Source organism: Leptonychotes weddellii, chromosome 3 (assembly GCF_054177405.1).
Source record: "Leptonychotes weddellii isolate Sample4059 chromosome 3, ASM5417740v2, whole genome shotgun sequence".
Taxonomy (NCBI): domain Eukaryota; kingdom Metazoa; phylum Chordata; class Mammalia; order Carnivora; family Phocidae; genus Leptonychotes; species Leptonychotes weddellii.
Window position 1 is genome coordinate 25,016,612 of NC_138371.1, and position 27,932 is coordinate 25,044,543.

At 39.5% G+C, this 27,932-nt stretch overlaps 1 protein-coding gene across 1 annotated transcript in view; it reads right to left on the minus strand.

The window, feature by feature from the left end:
- Positions 1–864: 864 nt before the first annotated feature.
- PTH2R (parathyroid hormone 2 receptor) overlaps positions 865–27,932 on the minus strand; it is a 77,635-nt gene continuing 50,567 nt past the window's right edge. Inside the window, exons 9-13 of the mRNA XM_081813751.1 lie at positions 20,949–21,015; positions 12,440–12,534; positions 5,091–5,229; positions 3,597–3,638; positions 865–2,119 (exon numbers count right to left, since the gene is read on the minus strand). Of these exons, the coding sequence (XP_081669877.1) occupies positions 1,724–2,119; positions 3,597–3,638; positions 5,091–5,229; positions 12,440–12,534; positions 20,949–21,015 (739 nt within the window). The 3' untranslated portion in view covers positions 865–1,723. The remainder of the gene's footprint in view (positions 2,120–3,596; positions 3,639–5,090; positions 5,230–12,439; positions 12,535–20,948; positions 21,016–27,932) is intronic.

Sequence of the window (27,932 nt, forward strand, 5' to 3'; positions counted from 1 at the left end):
AGTATAACATTTTTCAAGATGGTGTGTAGACATCAGGATACCTTATTCATCATGACACCAGTTGCATGTTGGTTAAATCATTCAGCAAAATGAGACAGATCAGCTTGACCTGTATTGTTTCACTTAGAAACACATTGCTCTGTAATATTTTCATTTCCTATATATATTTGTCTACCCTACTAGAGTGGAAATGTCATGAAGGCCAGAGGCTAAGACATATTAAGAGTTCTTAGGCACTCTACCCAGAAGAAATTAATTGAATGCTTTGATTGGTTAATGGGAAACATAAACATTGATGATAGTGGAGCATAATGCTTAAGGACACAGGACTTGAAGTCAGTAGATCTGTGTCTGAAACCATGTTTCATCAATGTCTAGCTGTGCAAATTTGGGTGAGTCACTCCACCTCTACGAGTCACATTGTCATCTGTAAAGAGGGTGACAGTGATGAAACTGAACCATAAGTTTGCAGTGAGAATTAAATAAGTTAATGTTTGTAAAAACCAGCAGGATAGTGGGTACCCGACATACACTCAATAAATGTTTCACTATTGCAACAGACTGAAGTTTCAAGTTAGGCAAAGTGCTGGAGCTACATGCTGATCTCTGTAGTTTTGAAGAAGGAACATTTGGTTGGTTCTCAAAAACAAAGTTAGACGCTGAGAGAACATCTTTTAAAGTGACCCAAAATGGGGACGCCTGGGTGGCTCAGTTGGTTAAGCGTCTGCCTTTGGCTCAGGTCATGATCCCAGGGTCCTGGGATGGAGTCCCGCATCAGGCTCCCTGCTCTGCGAGGAGCCTGCTTCTCCCTCTGTCTCTGCCTCTCTCTCTCTCATGAATAAATAAATAAAATCTTTAAAAAAAAAAAAGTGACCCAAAATGTATCTTTAAAACAAACTTTTAATTTATTCCACATGCCATCTGGAATATAGTAATACAACAAAGACGAGAAAGGCCCCGATGCAGCGTGCCTTACCATCCGTACACAGGATTACAAACAGAACCAGTTTGCAGACACAAGCTCACTGACGGAGCAAACCGGGTGGCATGTCATGTTTATGGAGGACTGAACACCTGAGATTTGGCTGGCCATGGGGGAGCCATTCCAAATAAGGAACAGGTGCAGTACTATTTGGAGTAATTTTCCTTGTTTCTAGAAAGAAACAGATATTTCACAAATTTATTATCTTATCAAAGTCCAGCCACTTTTTTTTTTCCAGTGTGTACTTGTGCTTAGCTCTTTCATTGTGCAAGGTATGTTTTCAGACCCTAATTGCTCCTATGCACAGGCCAAAGGAATGCAGTGGTAGAAGTACATTAAAATGAGGAAAAGGACTGCTAATTTCTTAAAAGGGAAATGACACATATGGAATGATCTCTATCATACCCAGAGCGATATTTTTATGAGAGAAAACTAGAGCCAAGCAATTGAAACGTTTTCTACCCAAAAGTAGCAGGAAAAAAATGAACAATCAAAGAGCAAGTACCACACGACAATTCAGAAGAGAATTTAATGCCAAAAGAAGGTAATAAACTACTCCACTGACACTTCTCCTTTTGTGTCTTTACTATTTATAGAATCCAATTCATGCAACCTGAAAACCTCTGTGAAGTAACACTTTGAACCCCGAATTTTCAGTTCTGGGGCTCAAGCAGAGGAATGCCAGCCAAGCTCGCCTAACACAACCAGAGGGACCAACTCTTCGAAGTCACAGATGTTGACTCAGAGAACATCCTCGGTTTCTCCTCTGCTTCCCTGCGGGTCCGGGTTAAATTCCAAGGGCCTGGGAGACTCCACCATTGCAATCTCCTCTCCCAGCCTCGCGTTCCCTTCCTTGGTCTCCTCGTGGATCGTGCGTGGCAGGCAGTCCTGCTCCGAATTACTCCAGACATAGCCGGGTAAAGTCACGTGGCTGTCGAGCTGGCGGCCGGCCGTCCTGGTGGTTTTGCCTGCGATGAGCACCAAGCGAGCGCTGGCTGCCCCCTGCGACTGGCTGCTGGTGCTGTGGGTGAACGTGGTGAGCACGGAGCCGTATCTGTGGCCGCCGCAGGGGGGCGTCCTTTTCCAGTCGATGGAGAGATTCCACCGACTCCACAACTTCTTCACCTCAGCCTGAACCTAAGTCGCAGGAAACACTGTGCGTCAGAAACCATCAGGGAGACCCTGCAGCCTTGTTACATGGACCTTTGCCCTTCAGTGATGGTGATCACTGAGTTTCCACTGTGTGCCAGCGACTTGATGTGCATACTCTCTCTCAACCTTGAAAAATCTTGGAGATAGGTATCCTACCAGAGATTAATAAACGGAGGCTTTGAGAGAGCTGAAGGACTGATCCAAGATTAGCATTTTAATATAATGTGAAATGCAGCCCATAGAAACATCTGACTTGGGGCGCCTGGGTGGCTGGGTCCGTTAAGCATCAGACTCTTGATTTCGGCTCAGGTCATGATCTCAGGGTCCTGGGATAGAGCCCCCTGGTGGCTGGGCGCTCAGCCGGGAATCTGGGGATTCTCTCCCTCTTCCTCTGCCCCTACCTCCACCCTGCTCGCGATCCATCTGTCTCTCTCAAATAAATAAATCTTTTTTAAAAAGAAAGAAAGATCTGACTTGTGGGAGAGGGAAAAGAGGATTATGGGTTGGAAGAGAAGGAGAGATAAATAGTGCCAGCCCGCTGAAGAATGGCATGGAAGGTGCTCAACCTGAAATGTAATACTATCACTTTTGCATAGGCGGACTGAAGGAGGAAAAAAATGGGGAAGAAGCTTATACATGAAAAGCAGGCACTGCAAATGCATTACTAATGGGGTAGGATTCTTGCTTCCAACCTGTGGTTGAAGATTCAATTCTACTGCTATTGCCATTTACCAAAAAGGAGCTTATCTGGAAGTTCCATGGAAAACAGTGGAAATCTGGTATGCTGGTGTGACCTAAAAGAACAGTAGGGCTACTTCTCTCCAGCCAACCCCTAAATGAACTGAAAGCGTCCTGTCATCATTGTATAGTTTTGGAAAATATCAAAATATTCTTTCTTGGGCGCCTGGGTGGCTCAGATGGTTAAGCGTCTGCCTTCGGCTCAGGTCATGATCCCAGGGTCCTGGGATCGAGTCCCGCATCGGGCTCCCTGCTAGGCGGGGAGCCTGCTTCTCCCTCTGCCTCTGTGTCTCTCTCTCTCTCTCTGACTCTCATGAATAAATAAATAAAATATTAAAAAAAAAACTTCTTTCTTATCCCAAGACAACTTTTTTTTAGTTTCTTAGAGAACTTGAAATTGAATATCAGTTTAAGTATTGACTGGAATATGGAATTCACTGTCCTTCCAAGTATCAATTTACATTCCAACAAGTTGGTTTTTTGCTATCAGAGTTTCCAACTGAATCAACATTGAAAAGTGCTAGAAGAGAAAGACTCTAGCCTATTTATATTAATTCTTGCTCTCTCAAAATCATGTATGATTGAAATATCTCCTTTCTCCCTGCTCATTTTTTCCTGTAATTCCTGGGGATCCTAAAGAGATTCAGGTCACACCGCGATGACCATTTACAAGCTTACTCGCAGCTAGAGCTGTGGGATGTCCGGGGGGGTTCTTCAAACCTACCTCCCCGTTGCAGTAGCAGTAGATGATAGACACAAAGAATCCCTGGGGAACAAAAGAGAAAGTTAGCATGCTGACAACTCAAGAAGGTCACAGCACTGAAGTGTCTTATATCACAATACATACATTGCAAAACTGGGTTGTGTTATGCTTCCTTCAGAAAATTATATGAACTATTCTCTCCTGGTGTTTCCAAATCTTTAAGTTTATATTTTTCTGAGATCCTTCTTTGGTGTCAGCTGAACCAAACAAGTAACTGAATAAAACACTCCAAGACACACAAATAACTGATTTCTTATCAGCTTATATTAGCTTCATTTATGTTTTCACTCAAGGATCACAGAATATTCCCTGGTTGGTAAGAGATATTTATACACTGTGAATGCTGGAAACTACAGACCTAGGCTATTATATGGTAAAAAGACAAAGAAACTTTTTGTTTCACTCATTCAAAAATATTTATTGAGCTTCTACAGGGCAAACTGCTCAGCATGCCAGGGATAAACAATTCAATCAAGACAGACAAGGTCCCTGTTCCCTTAGTCTACATTCTAGAAGGAAATACAGATGATGGATAAAATATAAACAACTAGCCACACTAGAAAAATGTAAGATAATAAGGGTTATGCAGGCCAAACAAGTGGTATGAAAGAGAAGAATGGAGAAGATACATTGAATGAAGACTGAGTTGAAGAGATGACCATTTAAGCTGGTTTGAGTGAAAAGAAGCCAGGCCTTGTGAATATTAGCGGGGAGCGCCTTCCAGACTACTAAGGGAACTGTAAGTCCAAGCCCCTGAGGCAAGAATGAGCTCGAGGGACACTAGTGGGGCTCAAACTTAGCCGGCAACCGGGAACATGATGGCACTCGACATCACAGCTGGACAGGATCCCGGCCACAGGGGGCTGGGCATACCAGCAAATGGCATTTGGATTTTATTCTGAGTGCAGTGGGAAACCTCTGGGTACTTCTGGTAGATAAGGGACATGACCATATTTATTTTTAAGATCCTTCAGACCCTTGTATGGAGACTAGATTTAAGGCAGCCATGGGAGGCAGCAAGCGAGTGGCCAGGAGGAGAAGATAGGTGTCTGCAGAGAGCCAAGTGAGGGGTGATGGTAATCATATTTTCAAATGAGATAAAATGGGTAGAAGCTACCTTTTCTTCTTTGTTGTCTTCCTTTCCCTTTTTCCCCCCTCTCCCCTGTCTGCTTTTTCTTTGGCTTTCGTTTACTTTCCATAGACACGCGCTGCTCTGTACGTGTTACATATTCTACAACAAAATGCTTTCTTGTCTCGCTGCCCAGGCATGTTTGTGAGAAGCAGCTCCTGCTATGGCCAGAGGTTAAAAGCACAGGGTCCAGAGAGTATTGCCTTTTCATGGCCCTCTGGGGACAGGTCCATGAAAGCCAGACAGAGGGGCAGAGAACAAAGTTGCAAGGGGAGGGGGAATAAAAGCAGAATGCAAGAACCACATTACTAGCTGGCGCTGTCTACCTGAAAGGAATTGAAGAAGAGCTCACAGTGCATCCGGACCTGCCAGCCCAGCCCCGTGAAGGAATGGGGCAGGCACAGGAACACGATGTAGTGCACTCCAAAGACCAGCACGAGGACCAGGGTTGATTTGGCCAGTTTCCTGAAAGAGAATACCAAGCCTTTTTATTCATCAACTTCGAGTGCCTGTCAGCAGAGACAGCTTGCTGGGAAAAAAGCGAAGCTTAGCAGAGCTAACAGGGGCTGCATTTTTTTCCATCTCTTTGGACCCCATGGCTCCTGCTAGCTTCCCCCCCCTTCTTCCTGTCCTTTTATACTAAATCAAGTAATTTATTCTCATTTCCCATGATTATTGTACCTTAAATCTTTTTTTTTTTTAAGATTTTATTTATTTATTTGAGAGACAGAGAATGAGAGAGAGAGAGCATGAGAGTGGGGAGGGCCAGAGGGAGAAGCAGACTCCTTGCTGAGCAGGGAGCCCGATGCGGGACTCAATCCTGGGACTCCAGGATCATGACCTGAGCCGAAGGCAGTCACTTAACTAACTGAGCCACCCAGGTGCCCCGTACCTTAAATCTTTCTAATCTCATTTCCACTCTCCTGGCATAGGATACTATTTTCATAAAGCCATGAAATGCCCTTTTTTCTGTCCTAAATTTATTTTAACATGTATGTTTGAGACTTAAAACAAGTATTACCTCAATCCATGTTAACTGTCTTTACTTTCATAGGCCACATTTTGGCTTGTTTTGTTCATTTTAAAATGAACTACTCCCTAGTCTCTTCTTACAGTTGGATCTGCATTAACCATTTTGTATTTTCTTATGAACTTCATGTGGCCAATACTTTCTACTTTCTCTAAATATCCTCTGTCAAATATTCTACAAAATACCTATACTTCTAGGTTTTGTGCTTTTTTTTTTTTTTGCAAGCTAAGCAATTTGACTTTATTTCCCTTAACTACCTCTTCATATACATTTTCTTGTGTAACTGGAGGAACCCCGGGTTTCTAAGATGATTGATTCTAAAATGGCCCCCAATGATCCCCCACCTGGTATTTACATTCTTGTTAATCCTCTCCCCTTGAGTGCGGGCAAAGACCTGGACCTTGCTTCTAACTGATCAATTACAGCCAAAATGATGGGATGTCACTTCTGTGATTACATTTCATAAGAGTGTAACTTTCATTTTACTAGCAAACTCTCTCCTTTGTTTGGTTCGAGGAAGCAAGTTAACCATGTGGTGAGCTAGTGGGAGAGATGACAAGGAGAGGGGACACTGGCCACCAGCCAGCAAGAAACTGAACTCTGTCAACAATCTCATAAACTTGGAAGTGGATTCTTCCCCAGTCTTAGGATAAGACTGCAGTCCTGACTGCCATATCAGTTGAGCCTCGTAAGAGATCCTAAAGCAGGAGGCCCAGCTAAACCGTGCCCAGGTTCCTGACCTACAGAACCAGTTAAATGGCGAGTGTGTTGTTTTAAGCCACAGATGTTTGCGGTAATCCATTTGCACAGCAGATAGCTAGTACATCCAAGCACACCATGTGTTCTTTTGTACTTTTTATCCAAGAAGCTGTCAAATCTGGCTGATTCTTTCTTATTTCTCAAATATTCCCTTCTTTACAAATCATTTATACCTCAGTAATCTCAATTGCAACCTTCTCCCTTTCTTACTGGTCTTACTTCCAGCTACTTTTCTTCCTTCCTTCCTACCTTCCTTCCTTCCTTCCTTATTTATGTACTTACTTATATACTTAGTTCTCTTCTTGGAAATAAGCTGTGTGGGTGAAGCTAAACAGAAATGGATTCGGGTTCTAGATTTGCCAGTGACTCCCTGAGTGATTGTAATTCAGTTTTCTTTTTTCTAAAATGAGGGAACAGGGCCTAGAAGTTTATAAGAGCTCTCACAGTCTAACGCTTTCCTAGGGAGGATCATCTTCCAGACACATCCATTTTCCTATTATAACCATCTTTCCAGCTCCTACAGGAGCTGGGTGTCCCACAGAATCATATTGAAATGCCTAATTTAGGCATTTGGAGTTGCATACCTACCCCATCTCATTCTCCTCTGCCTCTCGTATCTCTCAGTAGTGCCCTGACCATCTGCTCCTCTTGGCTCAGAGCCATCTGCTCTGCCTCACACCCATAGTTTCCCTGGTGGCCTATGGGCTTTCTCCTATGCTGCTCTAGTCCCACACCTCCTACCTTGACTCACCTATAGTCTACTTAATTTGAAAATTCGACCTTAAGTCTGTTTCATTCAAGGCAGCATCCCTGATAAGACAATGGATTTCTCTGACCTAACTCATCCTTTCAACTTCCAGAGGCTCCTTGGGATACGCTTGTCCTCTTGAATTCTGACTAGTGGCTACCCTCTTCCCATCACTGCATATATGAGCAAGACACTGTGAGTACCTTCATGATACTGTAATTCAGTCTAATCAGATAAAGGGGGACAGCATTAACTACACTTGCAGAACTTTAGAAGTCTTGGTTAACAGCACTCTGAAAAGAAAATTTCTTTTGTCTTTCCTCCTTTAAGATGAATGGATAAATCCCCCTGGGGACTATTCTCAAAATCAAGCTAACTTTGATTGTTCCTATTGTGTGTGACTAGGAGCCAAAAACTAGGTTAAAAGAAAAAGAAAGAAAGGAAGAAAAGGAAAAAAAAAAGAAAGAAAGGGAAAGAGAGAGAGAAGGAGGGAGGAAGGAGGAAGAAAGAAAGAAAGAAAGAAAGAAAGAAAGAAAGAAAGAAAGAAAAGGAAAGAAAGAGAAAGAGAGAAAGGGAAAGAGAGAGAGAAGGAGGGAGGAGGGAAGGGAGGAAGGAGAAAGAAAAAGAAAGAAAGAAAAGAAAGAAAGAAAGAAAGAAAGAAAGAAAGAAAGAAAGAAAGAAAGAAGAAAGAAAGAAAGAGAAAGAAAGGGAGGGAGGGAGGAAGGGAGTGAGGGAGGAAGGGGAGAGAGGGAGAAAGAATACAACACATTGTGAAACGATCACAAATGTAAAAGTTCAGGGACAGTTTAGATCAATGCAGAGTAAGAAAAAGCTGTCAGATTAAATTTAGTGGGAATCGTGCTAGCTCAGCCATCTGGGTTTTCTCTCTCTCTTTATCTATGATTAGGCTCTTTTACAACTCTGTAGAGATAGAAGTTAATTTGTAGAAAACCAGATAGTAATTGAATTCATTTTCTATTGCTATGAAACAAATTACCACAGTTAGTGGCTTAAACCAATATCCATTTAGTCTCTCTCAGTTTCGGAGAGGTCCTAGCCATAGGTCCCTCAGGTCTTAATCACAGACCTTCACAACATGTCAGATTACTTCTTCAAAGCCCGCAGGAGGATCTCTCTCCAGGCTGCCTGTCACAGGAGTGACTACCCCATCACCTTTCCAATATAACGTAACCTAATCAAGGGAGAGACTATCCCATCATAGGTCTTGCTCAAGAAGGTACGCGGGGGATGAGGATTATATAGGGCATGTACACCAGGAAGGTAGTAATCTTGGAGGGTGCATCTTAGAAATCTGCCTACCACAGCAGTGCAAATCATTTCTGTCCATAGAAATGCAAATTGTGTCCAATGGAATGCCACTAATTATACGCTGTGGATGTTAACAATTTGCTAATTTGCATCCATTTGTAAATTCATTTTAGCATTCATAATTCTCTTTTAAGCATGTGTAATGCCTTACCAGTTCCTTCATTAATGAGTGAAATAAAATCTTTGAGGTGTGTTCATTTATATTTGTGTAAGAGTTACGATTACATCCTCTTTTAAAATGTATCCTTCAATGACAGTGAATAAGTTGAAGTAGTGGCATATGCTGGGCCAATGGATACATGGGTCATCTGTCTGTCAGTTCACTCATAAAGATGGATTTTTCCATTCACATCGAATCATGCAGCCATCCTGGGCACTGATTTGCTCAGCGTCCATCTGGTCACTCATGCACACTGTACATCTTTGCAGCCCGGCTCTCTGAAAAGGCACAGCTGTCTGATGAGATGATCAGGGGTGTACCAGCTGAAAGTAGCCTTCTGGCTTGCTGGAGACATGGTGGTGGCTCTGCGTCCAAGGGCAAAGCCATGGGAGGAATATAAAGGAATCAAATGGTGTGTGGGACTCAGCGTCCTACTTAGAAAATAGATACCCAATTCTTGCAATATGTCTCTCCCCAGGTGAAAAGTGCTGGGAAATCGCTACCTTTAAGAGTCAACTTAGCTTTTTAAAAAAGTAGTATTTCCCCTAAGCCTTTTTCAATCCCTCTTGATCTTGAATTACTCTTTCCCTTTCTTCTATACACGTAACGCTTTGTAAGTGCTTCTCTACTGGCATTGTCCTCACTTTAATTAAATCAGTATCTCTCTCACTCTCTCTCTCAAATTTTCTTCGCAGGCAGAAACCATGTCTTCTTAACTTTGAATCTCTTGCATGGCACAAGAAGGGCACTCAGTCAGTGAAGCTGTTGGCTATCATGCCCCTGTCACATCCTATACTGGTTGCCTCCTTTTATTCTGCCAACCATGTGAGAGAGCCATTATTTTCCTACGTCCAGATGAGGATAGAGGCTCAGGAAAGGAAAGGATTCACCCAAAGCTAGACAATTAGTAGACAATTCAACCTTAAAATCTGTCCTCTTTACTATGATATTGCATAACAAACACTGGTTGAATTTATTCCAAAAATAAAAAATAATAAATATAATTTTTGTCTAATATTGAATGGAAAGTCAAATTAGCCAAAACACTCAAGTGTTCTTTTCCACTGAATTTTGCATTTTTCATATCTCATGTTCTTCCAGTCCTGGCAATCTTCTCTTACTTTGCAAGGGGACTGGGTTGTAATTTAAAAGACAAAATAATGCATTAGTCCTGTTGTTAAATCTGATAGATTATTTAATTTTCTACACAATCTCTGTGTGTTTAAAAATCCTTTTTGTTTTAAAATTACTGATGTGAACTACAGTTATGTAGAATGTCACTTTCGAGGGAAACTGGGTAAAGGGTATATATTTTATATATTACATATATATGTATTATTTTTACAACTCTGTATTACTTGTATGTTTTATTTTATCTCTGTATTACTTTTATAACTGCATATAACTCTGCAGTTATCTCAAAATAAACAATTTCTTAAAAGCTGATCGTATTAATTCATTTCAGTCTTTTTTAAAAAGACTTTATTTATTTATTTGAGTGAGAGAGCAAGAGAGAGCCGGAACAGTGGGGAGGAGCAGAGGGAGAGGAAGAAGCAGACTCCCTGCTGAGCAGGGAGCCTGACATAGGGCTTGATCCCAGGACCTTGAGATCATGACCTGAGTTGAAGGCAATTCATTTCAGTTTTAAACCACTATATCAGTGAAGGGATACCATGTACTTTTCTAAAGTCTTTCTTTGTGTATGTGTGCATGCTCACCGGGAGAGACTATCTCAGCTTTGAAAGATGTTTTCAGTCTTTCAGAGAGTTATATGCATGAGAATGTGTTTAAAAACTGTTTTAGATGCCACCATTTGGAAATATAAATATAATATACATATATTTTTTCGTTGTTAGCAAGAATATATTTGATATTTGAACATTTGTTTGACAAAGGTAATAACCAAATGAAATATAAGTTTAAAGGTACAAAAACATGAGTGGGTGTAAATTGAACCTCATATATAGAATTTCACCGGGACAAAGACACAAATTACATTTTTCTAGGTCTATTTACAAAGTAAGAAGGTATTTAAATTTGGTAATCTAAGGCCTCAGAAACTAAATACTGAATTGAATTCCCAAATCACTGCCAAGTAAGTACCCACATTTTTCTCTCCAAAAAGAAAGAGAGTTATTCCTCACCATAGTTTTATCTGTAGCGTAACTTCGGACATTAGTAAGAATACTGTTTCAGCTATTTAAAAAAAAAATGTATTTGACTGGAAAATACTTTCCATGACTACTATTAGTCTAGACCCTGTTCAAATTAATGGCTCCAAAATTTAAAAACTTCCAGGCCGAGATTATTTAAAATTTATTCTGAATTATGAATAGTAGATTATTTTAATCCTTGATAAATGTTTCTCTTCCATTATTTTGAGAAATAATCTCCTATGAATGAACTCAAAATATTGTCTAGTCTATTTTTTAAGATAATTCACCCTTTGTTCTCTCCAGAGTTTCTCAAATCTCTTGGGCAACTTTTAACTGAAAGTACAAGTTCACATCATTCAGAACTAGAGAAATAAGGAGCTTTTATTCAGGGCTAGAGAAATAAACAGCTTTCAAAAACCTTTGTACTGTTCCATTTTACAGAGAAGAATGGAAAGCTATTTATATTTTCCATTGTTCTATCATCCTTTGGCCTTTGTCTTCATCAGTGGGATGCAACATGAGACATGCTATGAGTATAGCATGGCCCTTCACTGGAAACTCTTAAGCACAATTTACTTTATAACACGACTGCTTGCAGCACATTACAAATGACTGGAGCCTACAGCTGCTGGTTTGTTCATACTGTGCATCCTATTCCAGACTCCAGTCCATACCCATCATCTTTTCTGCCTGACAGAGAACGTTGCCTAAACAGTAGAGGGAAATGACTCAACAAAGGGTTTCGAGAACATTTGTGACACAGGACCAAAATGCTGACTATGGTTTCTTCCTTTCTGTGTCTCAGATAGCATTTCATAACAATCCAAGACAAAAAGAAATAGTTATTGCCTTGGGATTATAAAGATCAATCTAAATCCACCAGACTAATGGATGTGTATATCCAGTTAGGTAGAGGCTGCTATTATCCAGAACTCCCAAAATGATCATTGGAAAAAGTTGGCACACCCTTAAGATAGTTTGATAATGATCAAAAACTCTCAATTTGCCCTTTTCTTCTTGGAAGACTGAATAATGGACCTCACTCAATCAGTACCTTGGAAAGCTCTTAAAAATTTATATTCGGTAGGGGCCAGTCTGATGGACAGATTGGAAACAATACAGCAAACTCACTTTCTTGATATTTTCAGTTATGAAGATATTATTTTAAGAATGCAGATAAAATTGTCTGCCAAGATCATCAACAAGAGATTTTCTAGGAAGTCACACAGTTTATGGGAAAATTCCAATATGCTAATAACAGATAAAAAAATTATATTAACTAATACTTAAAATTTAAGCACATTAAAGGTTTTGGGTTATTTATATTTTCCTAAAATACATATACTTTTCTGGTAAATTGCACAATTAAACCAAATGAAAAGTCATATTCATAGATTTCTCTCTCAGAGACATTTCAGATCAATCAATATCTGTTCTTTACTCTAAATAGTAACCCAAATATTTCCTCTGGTGGGTGCCTGTCCTGCAATTACCTGTACTGTTTTCTTGTGTCATGCCCAACTGCATTGGTCTCCCAGATTTTGGTAGCCAGAACTCTAACGGTATTCAGAAACAGAATAAAATTGAGCTGAAAGAGAAGGTAATATTACAAAGCATTATTAAGGTAGCCTTCAAGATCTTTATAAAAATTTATATAAATTGAACTTCTTTGTATTCAAAAACTGAAAATTACCTATTCCACAAATGTGAATGAGGGGCTCTGAGATAAGGTATTGGACAGCTAGTGATTCTTGAGTTGCCCTCATGAAAACATAGAGATAAAAAGTTTCAACAGCGCTGGAAACTAGAAATACCAAGGGATGATCTGCCAGAATCCATGGGGAATTTCCAAACCAAAGTTCAGATAAAGTCCTGTGGCAGACTGGCAGGATAAAGGATAATACTTATTTTATAAATATAACCAACTCCCCTTTTTGAAATGAACTCCCAGCTTCTGTATCTATTTTAGGGAGAGGAACAATAGAGTTGTTTGGGGGACGCTGTCTCTCTTATGACATATGAAAAGTATTGAGTGAAGTATAAGGTTTTTTTTGAAAAAGCAAGTGGTGGGAGGAGATGGGTGAAATAGATACAGGGGATTAAGAACACACTTATCTTGATGAGCACTGAGTAACATAAGAATTGTTAAACCATTATGTTGTACACCTGAAACTAATATTAACACTGTATGTTAATTATACTTCAATTAAAAAAAAAATTTTTAAACACTTCTCAGATATATACACACACAAACAAGATGTTGTATGAGAAAAGGCCCCCAGTGCAAGCAATTAGATTGAATTTGAAATATTACAGGTGTGTGCACCCCCAGAGACAATCAAGTTCTGGTTTTAAAAATGGGGAGAAGGTGTTGGTAAGATAAGCCCTTTTATGTCTGAGGCCCTCAAGGGAAGTGAAGGGATCAAAAATGAAGAAAAAGAAAAGATCTCCAGATCCAGGGTCATGAGGAAGTAGAAGCCTGAACCACTAGAGTCCCTTTATTCAGGAAGATGTCTGCAGTCCAGAAAATGCTACTACTTAGGAATAATGGAAAAGAGGATTGTCAAGAGTAGGTTTGTGTCAGTGGGAGAGTAATAGCAGGAAGAGAAGAACCATCAAGATCTGTATTCTTGGAAATAAATCATCTTGTAGTGTTTTCAACCATTTCTGGAATTTAGAGAATTTGGGGTAATTCATGTGCCCCACTCCCTGATACAGATGATCAACTGGATCAGCCCTTAACCCCCTGCCACCTTCTTTGCCATTTTACCACTGACTATGCTGTAGGAACCTCTCACCTCTCACTAATTTTACAGCTTTCTATAGGAACCAGGGGCTGAGTCATGAATCCCATACGTGGGAGGAAGGACAGAGGTGTGCTGTGAGCTGGTGGAAGAAGGATTCTTCAGGCTAGTAAGAGCTGCCACTTATTGAGCACTCAAGTTTAACTCACACGAATATGGGAGAAGCATTTTTATGTCCCTTTATTATGGGTGAAGAAACGCCAGCTCAAAGAGATCAAGTGATTTGACCTATGCTACCCAGCTATTAGGGGAATCTGAACCATGTCTATGTGGGTCTGTACTGCGAATTCTTAACCACCACCTTACACCTTCTCTTCAGGAGGATAAAAAGATGCAAAACGTGAGAGCTGAGGATCTCCATTCATCCTCACCCACTGCAGCACCTGGCTCAAGACGCAAAATATTTTTCAATAAGAGGGTGAGAGCTGCTCACAGATGTCACATGAGTGCTTCTTTTTGAATGGCCACTTATGCCGTGCCCTGTTAATTCCACTCTCCCTATGACCACAGCCCCCAGCAATACAGTGCAGCTGGGAGTGAAAATGGTGGAAAGCGATGCTGTGTAATTACTGTGCAAGGGACAAAAGGGTAGGCACTGAGGCTGGCAGAGCCATGGGAGCAGAGCCGGCTGGGGAGTGTCACTGGCCAGTTCCTATCCCTGGAAAAGGAAGAATTAGAGATGGCTTCAGATGGGCCAACCCTGAACTCTATTCCTATTAAAAAGCCCATGACCAGGAACTCTGCTCTCAGGCCAGTGGACCGCACTAAATAAATACTGAAAACTGGCAGACATTTGACTAAAGAAGATACACACATCCAATACATCAGTTTAATAACTAAGAAGATGCATTTAAGGACAATGAAATGGATTATGGAAAGAATTAATAAAAACTAAGATTGGGTAAAACTTGCTGCCTTAGGGGCGCCTGGGTGGCTCAGTTGGTTAAGCGTCTGCCTTCAGCTCAGGTCATGATCTCAGGGTCCTGGGATTGAGCCCCGAGTTGGGCTCCCTGCTCAGCGGGGAGTCTGCTTCTCCCTCTGCCGCTCCCCCTGCTGTCTCTCTCCCTCTCTGTCAAATAAATAAATAAATCTTTAAAAAAAAAAAAACCCTTGCTGCCTTAAAAGATCAGTTAACAAAATATACCCATGTACACACATACTGATAGCTCCAACCCCAGTTGGGTAAAATTCCAAATAATTACCCTGAATAATTTAGGGAAGTATAGAATAAAGGTTAATTAGGAACTAAGTTATCGACTACTTATTCACTATTCTAAGTGTATGACATGAATTGATTCTTAGTCTTCACAACAGTTCAATGAGATAGGCACATCATCGCCCCCATTTTGTGGGTTAGGAACCTGAGTAACAGCTTCCACTAATTATTCCTGGTCACATAGCCAGTAAGTGGCAGAGCTCTGAGGCCCATGCAGCCTGGATGATACGCAGCGGGGACTCAACCACAGCACCATGCTGCCCATAAAAGAGAGTTGAGTTATAGTAGATTGAGATGGAGACAGAAATTTCTTTTTTATTTTTAAAGATTTTATTTACTTATTTGACACAGAGAGAGAGACGTGAGAGAGGGAACACAAGCAGGGGGAGTGGGAGAGGGAGAAGCGGGCTTCCCATGAGCAGGGAGCCCGATGTGGGGCTGGATCCCAGGACCCTGGGACCATGACCTGAGCCGAAGGCAGACGCTTAACGACTGAGCCACCCAGGCGCCCGAGACAGAAATTTCTTAAAGAGCAGGATGGATTAAGAAAAGATTGTAAAGAATCTAAAATATGATCAAGTTTTAAAATCAATATTAGAAATAGCAAACAGTAGATCTAACAAAGCAAGAGAACACATTCAGCAATGTGGAAGACCACTGAAGACTCTTCCCAAATGGGGGGATAAGGAACAAAGACACATATGACGAGGGGAGAGATGATTACATGGATGACATGGAATTGAGAGTCATCATGCAGATTTATTTCTCTCTCTGTAGAAAAGATTATGATAAATTGAACGAATCAATAAGAATGTAAGAGAAGAAAATTCCTGTGCTAAAGGAACATCTGAGCCTGTATAAATGACATTATACACTGGGCAAATGGAGTGAAAAAAGAACAAGACCAAGTGGAAACTTCTAGTGAGATCTTTTAAATTTCATTTTAAAAGATGTAGAAAGGGGCGCCTGGGTGGCTCAGTCATTAAGCGTCTGCCTTGGGCTCAGGTCATGGTCCCAGGGTCCTGGGATCCAGCCCCACATCGGGCTCCCTGCTCCGCGGGAAGCCTGCTTCTCCCTCTCCCACTCCCCCTGCTTGCGTTCCTTCTCTCACTGCGTCTCTCTCTGTCAAATAAATAAATAAAATCTTTAAAAAAAAAAAAGATATAGAAATAATTCTAAGAGAAAATTATTTAGAGAGTCCTTGTATCTCTCATGTGAACTTCCTCTAAAATTTTGCTTAAAGGTCTACTTCAGGCAAAGTACAGATAAAACGAAGAAGTAAGAAACTGAGAGGTGAATAAAATGACCACCCATAAGCATTAAAACCAGTCAGACATCAAACAAATTTTATGCAAATATGGTTTTTAAATAATGCAAATATAAACATTAGATTCTTTCTCAATTAAAAGTTTAAAGATGTATTCAAAGTGAACCACAGATGAATTGAAACAAAGAACTCCAAATTTCAGCCTTGAAACCTCTGGCCCCTCAGGCTATTTCAGAGACTTTGTTCCTAGAGTCCCCTTTGCCTGGATCATTCTTCCACTCTCTCCGCTCTCCCTTCCTTACTAGGTTAGCTCATTCCTAGGTTTCAGGCTGAATGTCAGCTTTTCTCAGAAATTGTTCCAGCCCCACCACAGCACTTGTCACGTGTAAGTGTTTGCCTCACCCACTCTGCTTAAGCTTCAGGAGAATTGGTGTCTGTCTCCTGACTGTATCATGGCCATTGCCTCACACAGCACCTGCAATGTTCTTGGTATTTAATCAAGATTTGTTAAATGAGTGAATGGATAATTGATTGAATGAGATATGCACTCTCCAAACCCTATAGAAGAATTTTTAAAAATCATCCTCAAATCAACATCAACATGTTACAGGTGAATAACAAATTGTTATATTTGCTGATACGTATTTTCAGAACAAAAATTACTGTTTTATGACTCTAGTTCTCTTAAACATAGTTTTAACACATATGAACAAAACACAGATAACAGTGCAATAATTTTAGATTCTATGATTCCAAAATCAAGTGATTCCTTCTAAATTTATACTGAAGTCTGTGATTATCTCTAAAATTCAATTCTCTTGATAGAACTTCTTCAAATTAGAACCTATAAATGCTTATCCTCTATAAACTCTTCCCTATATTGCTTCGAAATTCTGATCACATTTTATCAGATTTTACTCCCAGATACACCATATTCCAATTAATAGAATTTCTGTTATTCTAATATCCAAAACCAGAATTAAGTGAGGGATCCAACTTATATTTAAAAGTTTTGGTGGAGTGCCTAGGTGGCTCAGTTGGGTAAACGTCCAACTCTTTGATTTCGGCTCAGGTCATGATCTCAGGGTCGTGAGATCGAGCCCTGCATTGGGCTCTGTGCTTAGCAGGAAATGAAAAGATTGCATGAAATGGACTCAGAGGTTCTGTAATCATACCGAACTTTGCTTTGTGCTCTTATTTCACCTCTTCCCTCTTGCCAGTTCCCCAGGGCATCTACTTTATATGCCGGCTTTATTTTTTCAACAAGTATTTATTGAGTGGCCACTATGTGCCAGGAAGCTTGCTAGGCACTAGAAATATAGAAGTTTAGGAAAAATATGGTTCTTGTTCACATAAACCTTACAGCTTAGTGCACAAGATGGACATTCAGCAATCAGAAGTTTTATACATTGTGATGATCTTGAGAAGGAAAAACCTCATCTTGCTCTTTGGGTTATAACAGGTGACCTAATTTAGATTGGAGGCATCAAGGAGACCACATGAAAAAGTTGCATTTAAAGTGAGGAATAGAAGGAAGCTCATCCCAGGCTTCCGAGGGTACAGCACAGAATATGGAATAGCCCTGAGGAGGCAGAGGCGGACAGGTTCAAGGAACTGAAAGGAAAACAACGTGGCTGAGGTATTGCATGTAAAGGGTGTAGGCACGAGTGACAGGGTCTTCCCTAGACCATTGGGGATGTTGGATTTTATTGTATGTGCAGGGAGTTCACTGGGTAGGGACACTGACCCCGAAGTTAGAATACCCCTCCACCATTCACTAGCTCTGTGATCTTGAGCAGTTTCTTCATTTAGAAGATTAGATAAATCTATGTAAATAAAGCACTAAGAACAGTGCTCACTGCAGGGCACTATGCAGTGTTTGTTGTTTTTGTTTGCATCATCCTTCCTGGCTTCAGGACACTGAACAGCTGAGAGGAAGGAGCACCTCACTCAAAACACTAGGATGGGTTTTGGGGCACATCTCTTCCTTTACACACTAGTTCTACAGTAAAGTGAGGGAATCTTAAAGGGAACTGTGATGACTGAATTGTTATACTAAAACAAAAAGGTACTCAGTGAACAGAAAGGTGCTCTTGAATCTTCTCTGATTTTTTAAAAAATATTTTATTTATTTATTTTAGAAAGAGAGGGAGCATGCATGGGGGGAGGGGGAGAGGGAGAGAATCTCAAGCAGACTCCCCACTGAGCACAGAGCCCCAGAGGGCTCGATCTCACAACCCTGAGATCATGACTATGATTTTTGAAATTAAATGGATGTTGTGATATTGGAAAAACACTTAAGAATTCTTGCTTTGGAGGTGTCATCATTTAACTCAAGAAGATGAAAATGGCTTCCATCTAAGTTTTCTTTAAAATGCATATGCATTGAGTATACCATCATTTCTAGCTCTCTTTCCCCTTTCCCCAACAGGGAATCTTCTAGAACCTCTATAATCACCAAACTTTACTGTTTTTCTTTGCAATTTAGAAACCTCAGCAAGTAAACTTCTCATGTGAGTAACTAAGATCTGCAAACAAAAAACAAAGCTTTAGTTAAAAATCAACTGTTTCAATGGAGGACGTCCTATGATTTACTTTTGTCCACTGTCCTTTGCTTCAATTCTTTTTGTTTAAGATTTTATTTATTTATCAGAGAGAGAGAGACAGAGGCAGGCAGAGGGAGGAGCAGGTTCCTTGCTGAGCAAGGAGCCCGATGTGGGACTCGAGCCCGATGTGGGACTCGATCCCAGGACCCTGGGAGCATGACCTGATCCTTTGCTTCAATTCTTAATTTTGCAAGGATCTCTTGGAGTTTTAATATGTCTTTTCTTTTCATCAAATGAAAACTCAAACTTAATGTTCTTAAATTTGCCTACATTTTCATATAATATTTAATTATCTCTTATTTCACGATTCCAGTACACGGCACTGAGGACACAAAAAAGTAGTAAGACCTGAGTTATCCCCTTAAAAAGAGGATGGCAAGCGATGAACAAGCAAACACAGTGGAGGAACTAGGAGGAAAAAAAATTAAAGGCTGGGAAGCACAGACGAGGATAAAATATCAATGGATAAAAGGGAAATCAGAGTAGTAAACACCAGACACTACTTTATAAAGTTAATTTGTAACTTTAAGTTCACTGATGTTCCCCAGGGATATAGTTTATCAATAGATGGTTTAATGGGATGGTTTATCTCTAGACTAAAATAGCAGTACTTCATTAAAATTAAAATAAGAGTTTATAAATTTAAGTCATTCATTCATTTATCTACTGTCCATTTCCAGCTTCTCCTAGGACATTGAAATGGGGTCTAATTTGCTAACAGGCTGTTTTTTGTTTGTTTGTTTGTTTTTGGTGTTTTTTTTAAGATTTTATTTATTTATTTGACAGAGAGAGACACAGCGAAAGAAGGAACACAAGCAGGGGGAGTGGGAGAGGGAGAAGCAGGCTTCCCGTGGAGCAGGGAGCCCGATGCAGGGCTGGATCCCAGGACCCTGGGATCATGACCTGAGCCGAAGGCAGACGCTTAATGACTGAGCCACCCAGGCGCCCCGCTAACAGGCTGTTTTAACAAGGATACAAACTGGATTCTCTGAAAGTGTTCCACATTTTATTTCCCCCTATAAACATTTACTTAATGGGCTTTTGAAATGAAGAGTCCTTTTCAAGCTTCTCTATTTCTCTTTCTGCATTTTTCCTATGAGATAAATAAGCTTTTCTCTGATTATGGATAGATCCTACAAAACCTCAGTCCCATTAATAGCTGTCCCTCTGCCATCAAGCATGGCAACATAATGACAAACCCGGTGATGCATTAAGTTACAGAAAACAAAATGAGAAATGTGAGAAAGTGGAGAACAAAGACCAAAAAAAATTTTAGTTAAAAACTGTGCTGCTGCATTACTTACAAGGGATTTAACAGTTAATATGGGAACATAAGTCCTCTTTTTAAGATGTTTATAATCTTGAATTAATACAAGTATAATTTCTTCATTAAATCATGGAGAAGCTAATGAGATAAAATCTTCAAGGGAAGTCAAGAACAAACATTTTGGGGGGTTGTGTCAGACACAAAGAAGTGTAACTTTGTTTTCTTTCACAATACACATGTAATACGTAGGTGAAATACTACAGACATAAAAGGTCCTCGCATTGTTTACTCCAGTCTTTTTCCCATGACCTATCAGACAGGATTCTGCGGGGTATGTTTCCATATGGAATCATCTTAACTCCTTGGGGACGGCATGCCAAGTAAGAGCTTTAGTCAATGCTTTATAATGAATCATACTATCATTTTTCACTCTCTTAGTAATTCCCCTGTTCTCTGGCTATTTGCTTCCTCCTCCTGACCTACTACCAAGTGATCAGAACATTGAAGTGGAGCTCTAACATAATGGATGTAAAGGGGGAAGAGTTTTAGGACCTTCCAGCTGCCTGAACATGTAAATGTTCACAGATATTCTGAAGCCCCAGAACTGAACCCATGTGCTAGCTCATTAAAGGGAGGGTATGTGCTTTCTGCATGGATCTCAGTGTCAGCCATGAATATGGATATGATCCCCAGCCCAGACTCTCCTAACAGCTATTGCTGTAATATGAGTCTCCTAAACCTTTGTAGAACAAAGTGAGAGGCACACTTTCTCTTGGTTTTAGCAGCAGTTTAATTATGCATCCTTTTTCTTTCTTTCCATGACACAGGGTTTTAACACTTACCCCAATAGCTGCTAAGATTGGGGCTTGGTAAATCCACTTGATGTTTCCAGCACTAAGTTCCCAGCATCTGAGACATGAAAAAAACTTTCATGAATAAATTGGCAAAGCAAATAGGCAGTGAGAATTAAGTAGCATTTTAAGTTTTACTGAACATTCCAGTCCCAAGCTTTTGATTAAAAAATAAGTAGACAAAAACAAATCTCATAAAACACTCAACCCAGTAAAAAAAAAAAAAAAAATGTGTAATGGGTCCTGGTTTCTGTACTATTAGCTATAGAGTATTATAAATATTGTTTATTTTTATAGCAATAAGATTCAAAACCACATTTCCAGAGCCACAAAAAATCACTCTCTTTTAAATGTGGTGCACATGGGGGTGCCTGAGTGGCTCAGTTGGTTGAGAGTCCCACTCTTGGTTTTGGCTTAGGGTTATGGGACAGATCCCCACGTCAGGCTCCCCGCTCAGTGGGGAGTGTGCTTCCCCTGTCCCTCTCCCTCTGCCCCTCCCCCCCATTCTCTCTCTCTCTCTCTGAGATAATCCTAAATAAATAAATGAATGAATGTGGTGCACCTGATACTTCATTTTTCGTATCACTGGAAAGATAAAGTCCTCTTACTTCCAGAAGTTCCAGCGATTTTATGTTATACCTCCACATACTGTAGAATACTGACAATAATGCAAATCATTCTTATCCATCGAAATGCAATAGAAAGCTGACAGTAATGCAAATGATTCCTGTTGGTAGAAATGCAACAGAAAACTAGATGCAAATGATTTTTGTGCATAGAAATGAAAACTAGTTGTGTTCAGTGGAATGTGATTGATCATTGCCTTATGAATACTGAATTGTTGCATGTATTTATAAATTTATTTCAGTATTCATTTTGCTAAACACAGGTATGTGATTTATTTCTTCTTTGAACAAGTTATAACATCTTACTGCTTCCCTCCATAATTAGTGAGTTAAAATATCTTTGACAAGTGCTCATTTTATATCTGCATAAAATCCATGATTTTATCTTTAACTTTAAAAGTTCATTTTTAACAGTACTTAATAAAAACACTATATAATTTACCTATTTGTTATGTTTATCTTCTGCTTCACTCCCACCCCAGCTAGAATTTAGTTTCTACATGAACAGGGATCATTGTTATTTTCTGATGTATTATAAGTGCCTAGAATAATACAGAACATATAGGTAGTCAACAAATATTTGTTGGATTGAACTGAATTCAAAATAAGTTTGATTCAATCTCACTCAAACTGGTTTGGAACAGTGTTGAGAAAAACTAGTTCCACTTGAAACTTTAATGTAGCACTTTAAGCAGTTTTTATACATTAAAGATACATAAATAAAAGCCTCAGTTTCTTTCTCCTTAGACAAAACCTAGCATTGATTGTGGGGACAATAAATGAAATTTTATAAAGAAATTTTAGGGATGGGACGCCTGGGTGGCTCAGTCGTTAAGCATCTGCCTTCGGCTCAGGTCATGATCCCAGGATCCTGGGGTCGCGCCCCACGTGGGGCTCCTTGCTCTGTGGGAAGCCTGCTTCTACCTCCCCTACTCCCCCTGCTTGTGTTCCCTCTCTCACTGTGTCTCTCTTTGTCAAATAAATAAATAAAAATCTTTTAAAAAAAAAAGAAATTTTAGGGATATAATGATAATTATTTAATTTTAGATGATAAATTTATCAATAAGTTACTTTTAAATTAATGAACAAATTCGGGATAATAAAAAGCTATTTCAACTATTCCTTGAAGGTAGAACATTTTCAGTACATACGTAATGACTATATTATGTTTACATTTTAATATTTTTATGTAGGCAATACATTCTCATTTCAAAAATCAAACTGTATAAAAAGACAGTCATTGAGACATCTCAGTCCTTCCCATGTTCCTATCTTCCTCTGCCCCTGCCTCTCTCCTTATAGGTAACATCTTTTATTGCTTTATTTTATATGCTTCCAGTGTTTTCTTATGCATATACAAATACAGATATTATAATCTTATTTTCCCTTACCCTACAAAAAATGCAATGTATACTCTGTTCTGCAACTGGCTCTTTCCTTTCAACAGGATATTTTTTATTCCTTTCCATATCAATACCAAGACTGCTCAGTACACAGCATTCCATTGGAAGGATGTACCACAGTTGAATCAACTAGACCTCAGACCAAAGTGTAATTCCGGCCCCACCACATTGAAATCTGCAAAGTCAATGGACTTGAAGTTTGCATAACATGGAAATATCAAAGACAGGGAAAGTTTGCACTTGCACATTATTAAACATTTCCTAGCATTATTTGCACACGTCTATTCTTCACATTATTCAACCAGACAAGAAGGATAAAAGAGTGTTCCTGAGTTGTGCAGAACATCTATCACACTACCCTAAAAAGGTTTTCCACTATATGGAAAGTGGCATATTTTACTGTATGAATATAAATTGAATACAGATTCACTAGCTACGAGACACCTGGATTCTGTAAATTTTCTTTTTGCTTTTACATTTGGTAGTATCTTCACAATCTTCTTTCTTTGCCTCAGTAACATTTCATCATTGTGTCTCCTAACACACTGCAACTCAATTGCACAATTCCAGCTCTGCAAAATACTTTGGAAATAGGTCAAAACCAGCTACCTCTAAAAACTAGAAAAACTTGCCTTTGATAGTTTTCAACGTCAAAGCTTCAAATTTGCCCTTTGATATGAAAGGCAACTGAGATTTCAGATTCTTTTTTAAGAAAATGCTATTAATCCTTGTCTTTCATTAATTTTTCCCTGTCCCATCTCACACTGTGTTTGTTAACAAGGCTCAGAAACTACCCTCTATTCAGACTTTGTAAATGAAATTTTAACACTCTAGAAAATGGAGAAATGAATGTCAGTAAAAATGCAGTTGTGAAAGTTGAGGATGAGGCACAGAGGTCTGCCTAGAAAATAGAACTTTGTCAGTCAGGATTAGGAATAGGAAATGCATTATTCTGCAGGAGAGATCCAGGGAAATGAACACTGCATTGTGTCTATAACTCACAATGTGAGAAGAGGAAGTACAGGAGCCCTGAGAGCCATGCAGATTTCCTAGAAATGACAGAGGCTATCTTTTCTTGGTCTTTTGTATTATGGGACCCACCCTTCCTGCTGGCGTTCCATTTCCTTTGCATGAGCAGGGAGAAGGTGATAAGGTATCATATAGGGTGTTTTGCTTTTGCAAGTAAAAAGAAAGAGAAACAAAAATACCCACTTTTTAAAGCTCATTTGTCCAATTGAAACTATTCAACTTTCTTACCCTACCTTAGCCAAGTAACTTTTTTTTTAATTTTTTTTTTTAAGATTTTATTTATTTGCGAGAGAGAGAATGAGAGACAGAGAGCATGAGAGGGAGGAGGATCAGAGGGAGAAGCAGACTCCCTGCTGAGCAGGGAGCCTGATGTGGGACTCGATCCCGGGACTCCAGGATCATGACCTGAGCCGAAGGCAGTCGCTTAACCAACTGAGCGACCCAGGCGCTCTAGCCAAGTAACTTTTGATAGAATTTTAGAACTGTAAGACTTCCTTTGTATATTCAATAGCATTTAGAGTGTCTTCCAAAGCTGGATCTGATTTGCTTAACTCTAAATGGCCAAGTGCAGAGAAAATCAGAGTTAGACTTTGAAAGGCCAAATCAGAAAAAGAAGAATCTCAAATATAAGAGATAGGACAGAGACCCCAAATTCCTTTGGAGATGCTCCAAGCTCTCTCTCTACCTGAACTTTGTGACAGAGGACTATATGTAGGTCAGATTACTATCAAGAAAACCCTCAAAAATGTAAAAGCAAAAAGAAAATTTACAGAATCCAGGAGTCTCGTAGCTAGTGAATCTAGAGACAAGCTGAATTCCATGAAAAATCAAATTAGGCAATTTTGAAATCATGCCATGTATGTGATAATACAGTTTTATTTTATATGCAAAATAAATATAAAATGACCCCTTAACCCAATTATCATGCTCAGATCAGGACACTATAGAATTCAAGATTTTATTGAGTTTGTAGGAATAAATGTTTTGTACAGAGGAGTCACATGATCTAACATATTTAATTTTTTTACATTAATTCAACTGTTTTAGAGCAATATTCAATGTCAGTTGCATTTTTTAAATATTATGTAGCAAAGGATTCTTTGCCTCAAAAATAAACTTTTTTCCTTGAAAAATAATAATTTTTTCCTTGAAAATACATATGACTATTAATGGTTTATGATTTAGTTTATAATTTTCAAGAAATAATACAAGATAACTAAGAAAACTAATTATCTAATTCAATATAAAATGCATTGTGAATATATTTGCTTGCATTCTGTGCTCAAGGCCTGGAATGTCTGTTGAATGGGTGAATGAGTCAAAATTGCTACAGGCTACGAAGATGCAACCTGATATCTCTGGGTCTCATTTTATTCATCTCTCAAATGAGGGGATTAAACCAAAAAATGCCTTAGGATTTACCTTCTCTAAAATTCCAAGTCTAAGTTATATGGTTCCACATCTCAGGGTAAAATCATTTAGCATTATCTAGTACCTCTTTACAGACTCAACCCACACCCCCAAGAAATCAAATAGCAGACAGTATAAGTCTTCTTTGACATTTCCAGTATCATTGTACACGTATAGCAATGATGATAATGTTGATAACATTAACCCTAAATTATTAACATAATGTTTGTATAGAAGTTGGAGTTTATAAAGTCGTTTCATAAATGGGCTCTTACCTGATTTTCAAATCTACCCCCTGCAGACTCAATCTTATTCATAGCCATGAATATTCTCGTTTTACCAATGGGAAGGCTGAGACTGAGGGAAACTGCCACAATTAATGAATGGATGAGGAAATACATTTCCTAGTAGCTCACGACTTGCACTGAGTCAAACTTTATCTTTGCTCAATAGACACTTAGCAAATAGAGGAAAGTGGCAAAATAGATCCATAAGAACTGATCAGCAAGCATTGGACAGTTCTCTATTGTAAAAACAGAGAATTTCACTCCTGTCCATTTGTAATTCATAGTTGTTGGTTTTTTAATCTGACAATTACACATGAAGTCAAGAGAAATAAGATAGTATGTAAGAAAGAGATAATTATGAAATCTACATACAAAATGCTACAGGAATTTGATAAAGAAGATTTTACATGGGGGGACAGAGCATTTGAAACACACCGAAATGGCAGAGTACCTATGGTTATGGCTTTACTTTCTGAACACCATGAAACGCAGATATAATTTTCTCATGTGAATGAGAAGAACACGTGCTAGCAGACAATATTGTATGTATGCTTACAGGCAATATGCATGCACAAGCTTGAGCTCCTATCTCAGTAAAAACTGTGAACTATTGAAAAGTCCATGACAGGTGATGGACTATTTCTGATTAAGAGAATAGGAAGAACTACAAGTGGTAGAAGGACAAAGCATAGATATAATGAAGGTAAGAAAAACTGTCCAGTGTACAATGGGCATTGTCCACCGTGTACTCCTCGTTATCAGGGGTGTTTAAGCAACTGAAGGGTGAGCAGCTGTCAGTGATACTGTAAAAGGAATCCCTCTATAACACTCCTCCTCCACAGAAAATAAATACCTCTGATTTTAATAGAAACCTCTAGTCTGCCCATAGTGTTTATTGAGTGCCTCTGGAGCCCAGCTGTCTAGACAAATTCCTTCTCTACCACTTGTGGCTGTGCAATGCCAGGTACCCTTCTTCTGGCCTCAGTCTCATAGGGTTGATAGGAAGTGCAATTAAATTAATATTTGCAGAACCCTCAGAAAGTGGAATGTGGGTATCATTCAAAAATGCTAGCTTCATCTTTATTATTACTTTTCTCCAATTTTTCCTCCACATGCTGGTAATGATCTGTATAAAATGCAAATTTGTTGTCATTATCACTGAAAAATACCCCAACCATCCTAGTATGACCTATAAAGGTCTGGAAGCTCTGGCCCGCATCTCTTCTCCAGCCTCACTTTTAAGCTCTAACTTTAGCAGAATCAAGGCTCCACTGACTTGATAGGATAAACATCAAATCAGCTAGGATCAATGAAAGGGTAAGTCCTGCTTTCTGATGGAATAACAATAAACAAAAACATTATTTTTGATCAGACATTATGTATAGGTATAAATTTATGAAATAATTAAAGGACTAATACTTGCTACTAAGTACTTAGTACTTACTATTCCAAACCCTATAGTGTTTTATGTACATTATCTCATTCAATCTTACAACACCCCTATGAAGAGTAATATTCGTTTTATCTGCATTTGATCAATGAGAAAATCAAGGCTCAGAGAGGTCAGGTAGTGCATCTGTTGTCAGAGAACCAAGAAGTAGCAGAACAGGCCTGTGAGTTACCTGCACCTGAGCTCTTTCTCATCATGTTCCCAATTAGTGCCTACTAGCGGCCAGGCTCTGTGCCGTGTTTTGTCTGTATTAATGTCATTTATACATTATTATCACTGTTTTATATTAAGAAATGGACATACAAAGAGATCATGTGTGTTTCCCATGGTCTCAAAACTAATAGCTGAACCCAAGATTTGAACTCAGGTCTGCCTAAGTCTAAAAAAGCATCTTTTACTATCACCCGGCATCACAGCCCTGTACCTTAAAATGCTGCTTTAGGGGTGCCTGGGCGGCTCAGTCAGGAAAGTGTCTGCCTTGGGTTCAGGTTGTGATCCCAAGATCCTGGGATTGAGCACCGTGTTGGGATTGAGTGCCACAGAGCAGGGAGCCTGCTTCTCCTTCTCCCGCCTGCTTGTGTTCTCTCTCGCTGTCTCTGTCTCTCTCTCTCTCAAATAAATAAAATCTTTAAAAATAAATAAAATAAAATGCTGCTTTTGATAAGGAAAATCTGAGTCCTAAGATGGCTGACCGAGCCAGCAAGAGAGTCCCAGTCCTTGCTCGGCGCTCTTCCAGGTTCTTCTCCCTGCTCTGCTTCCCACGCGCACCA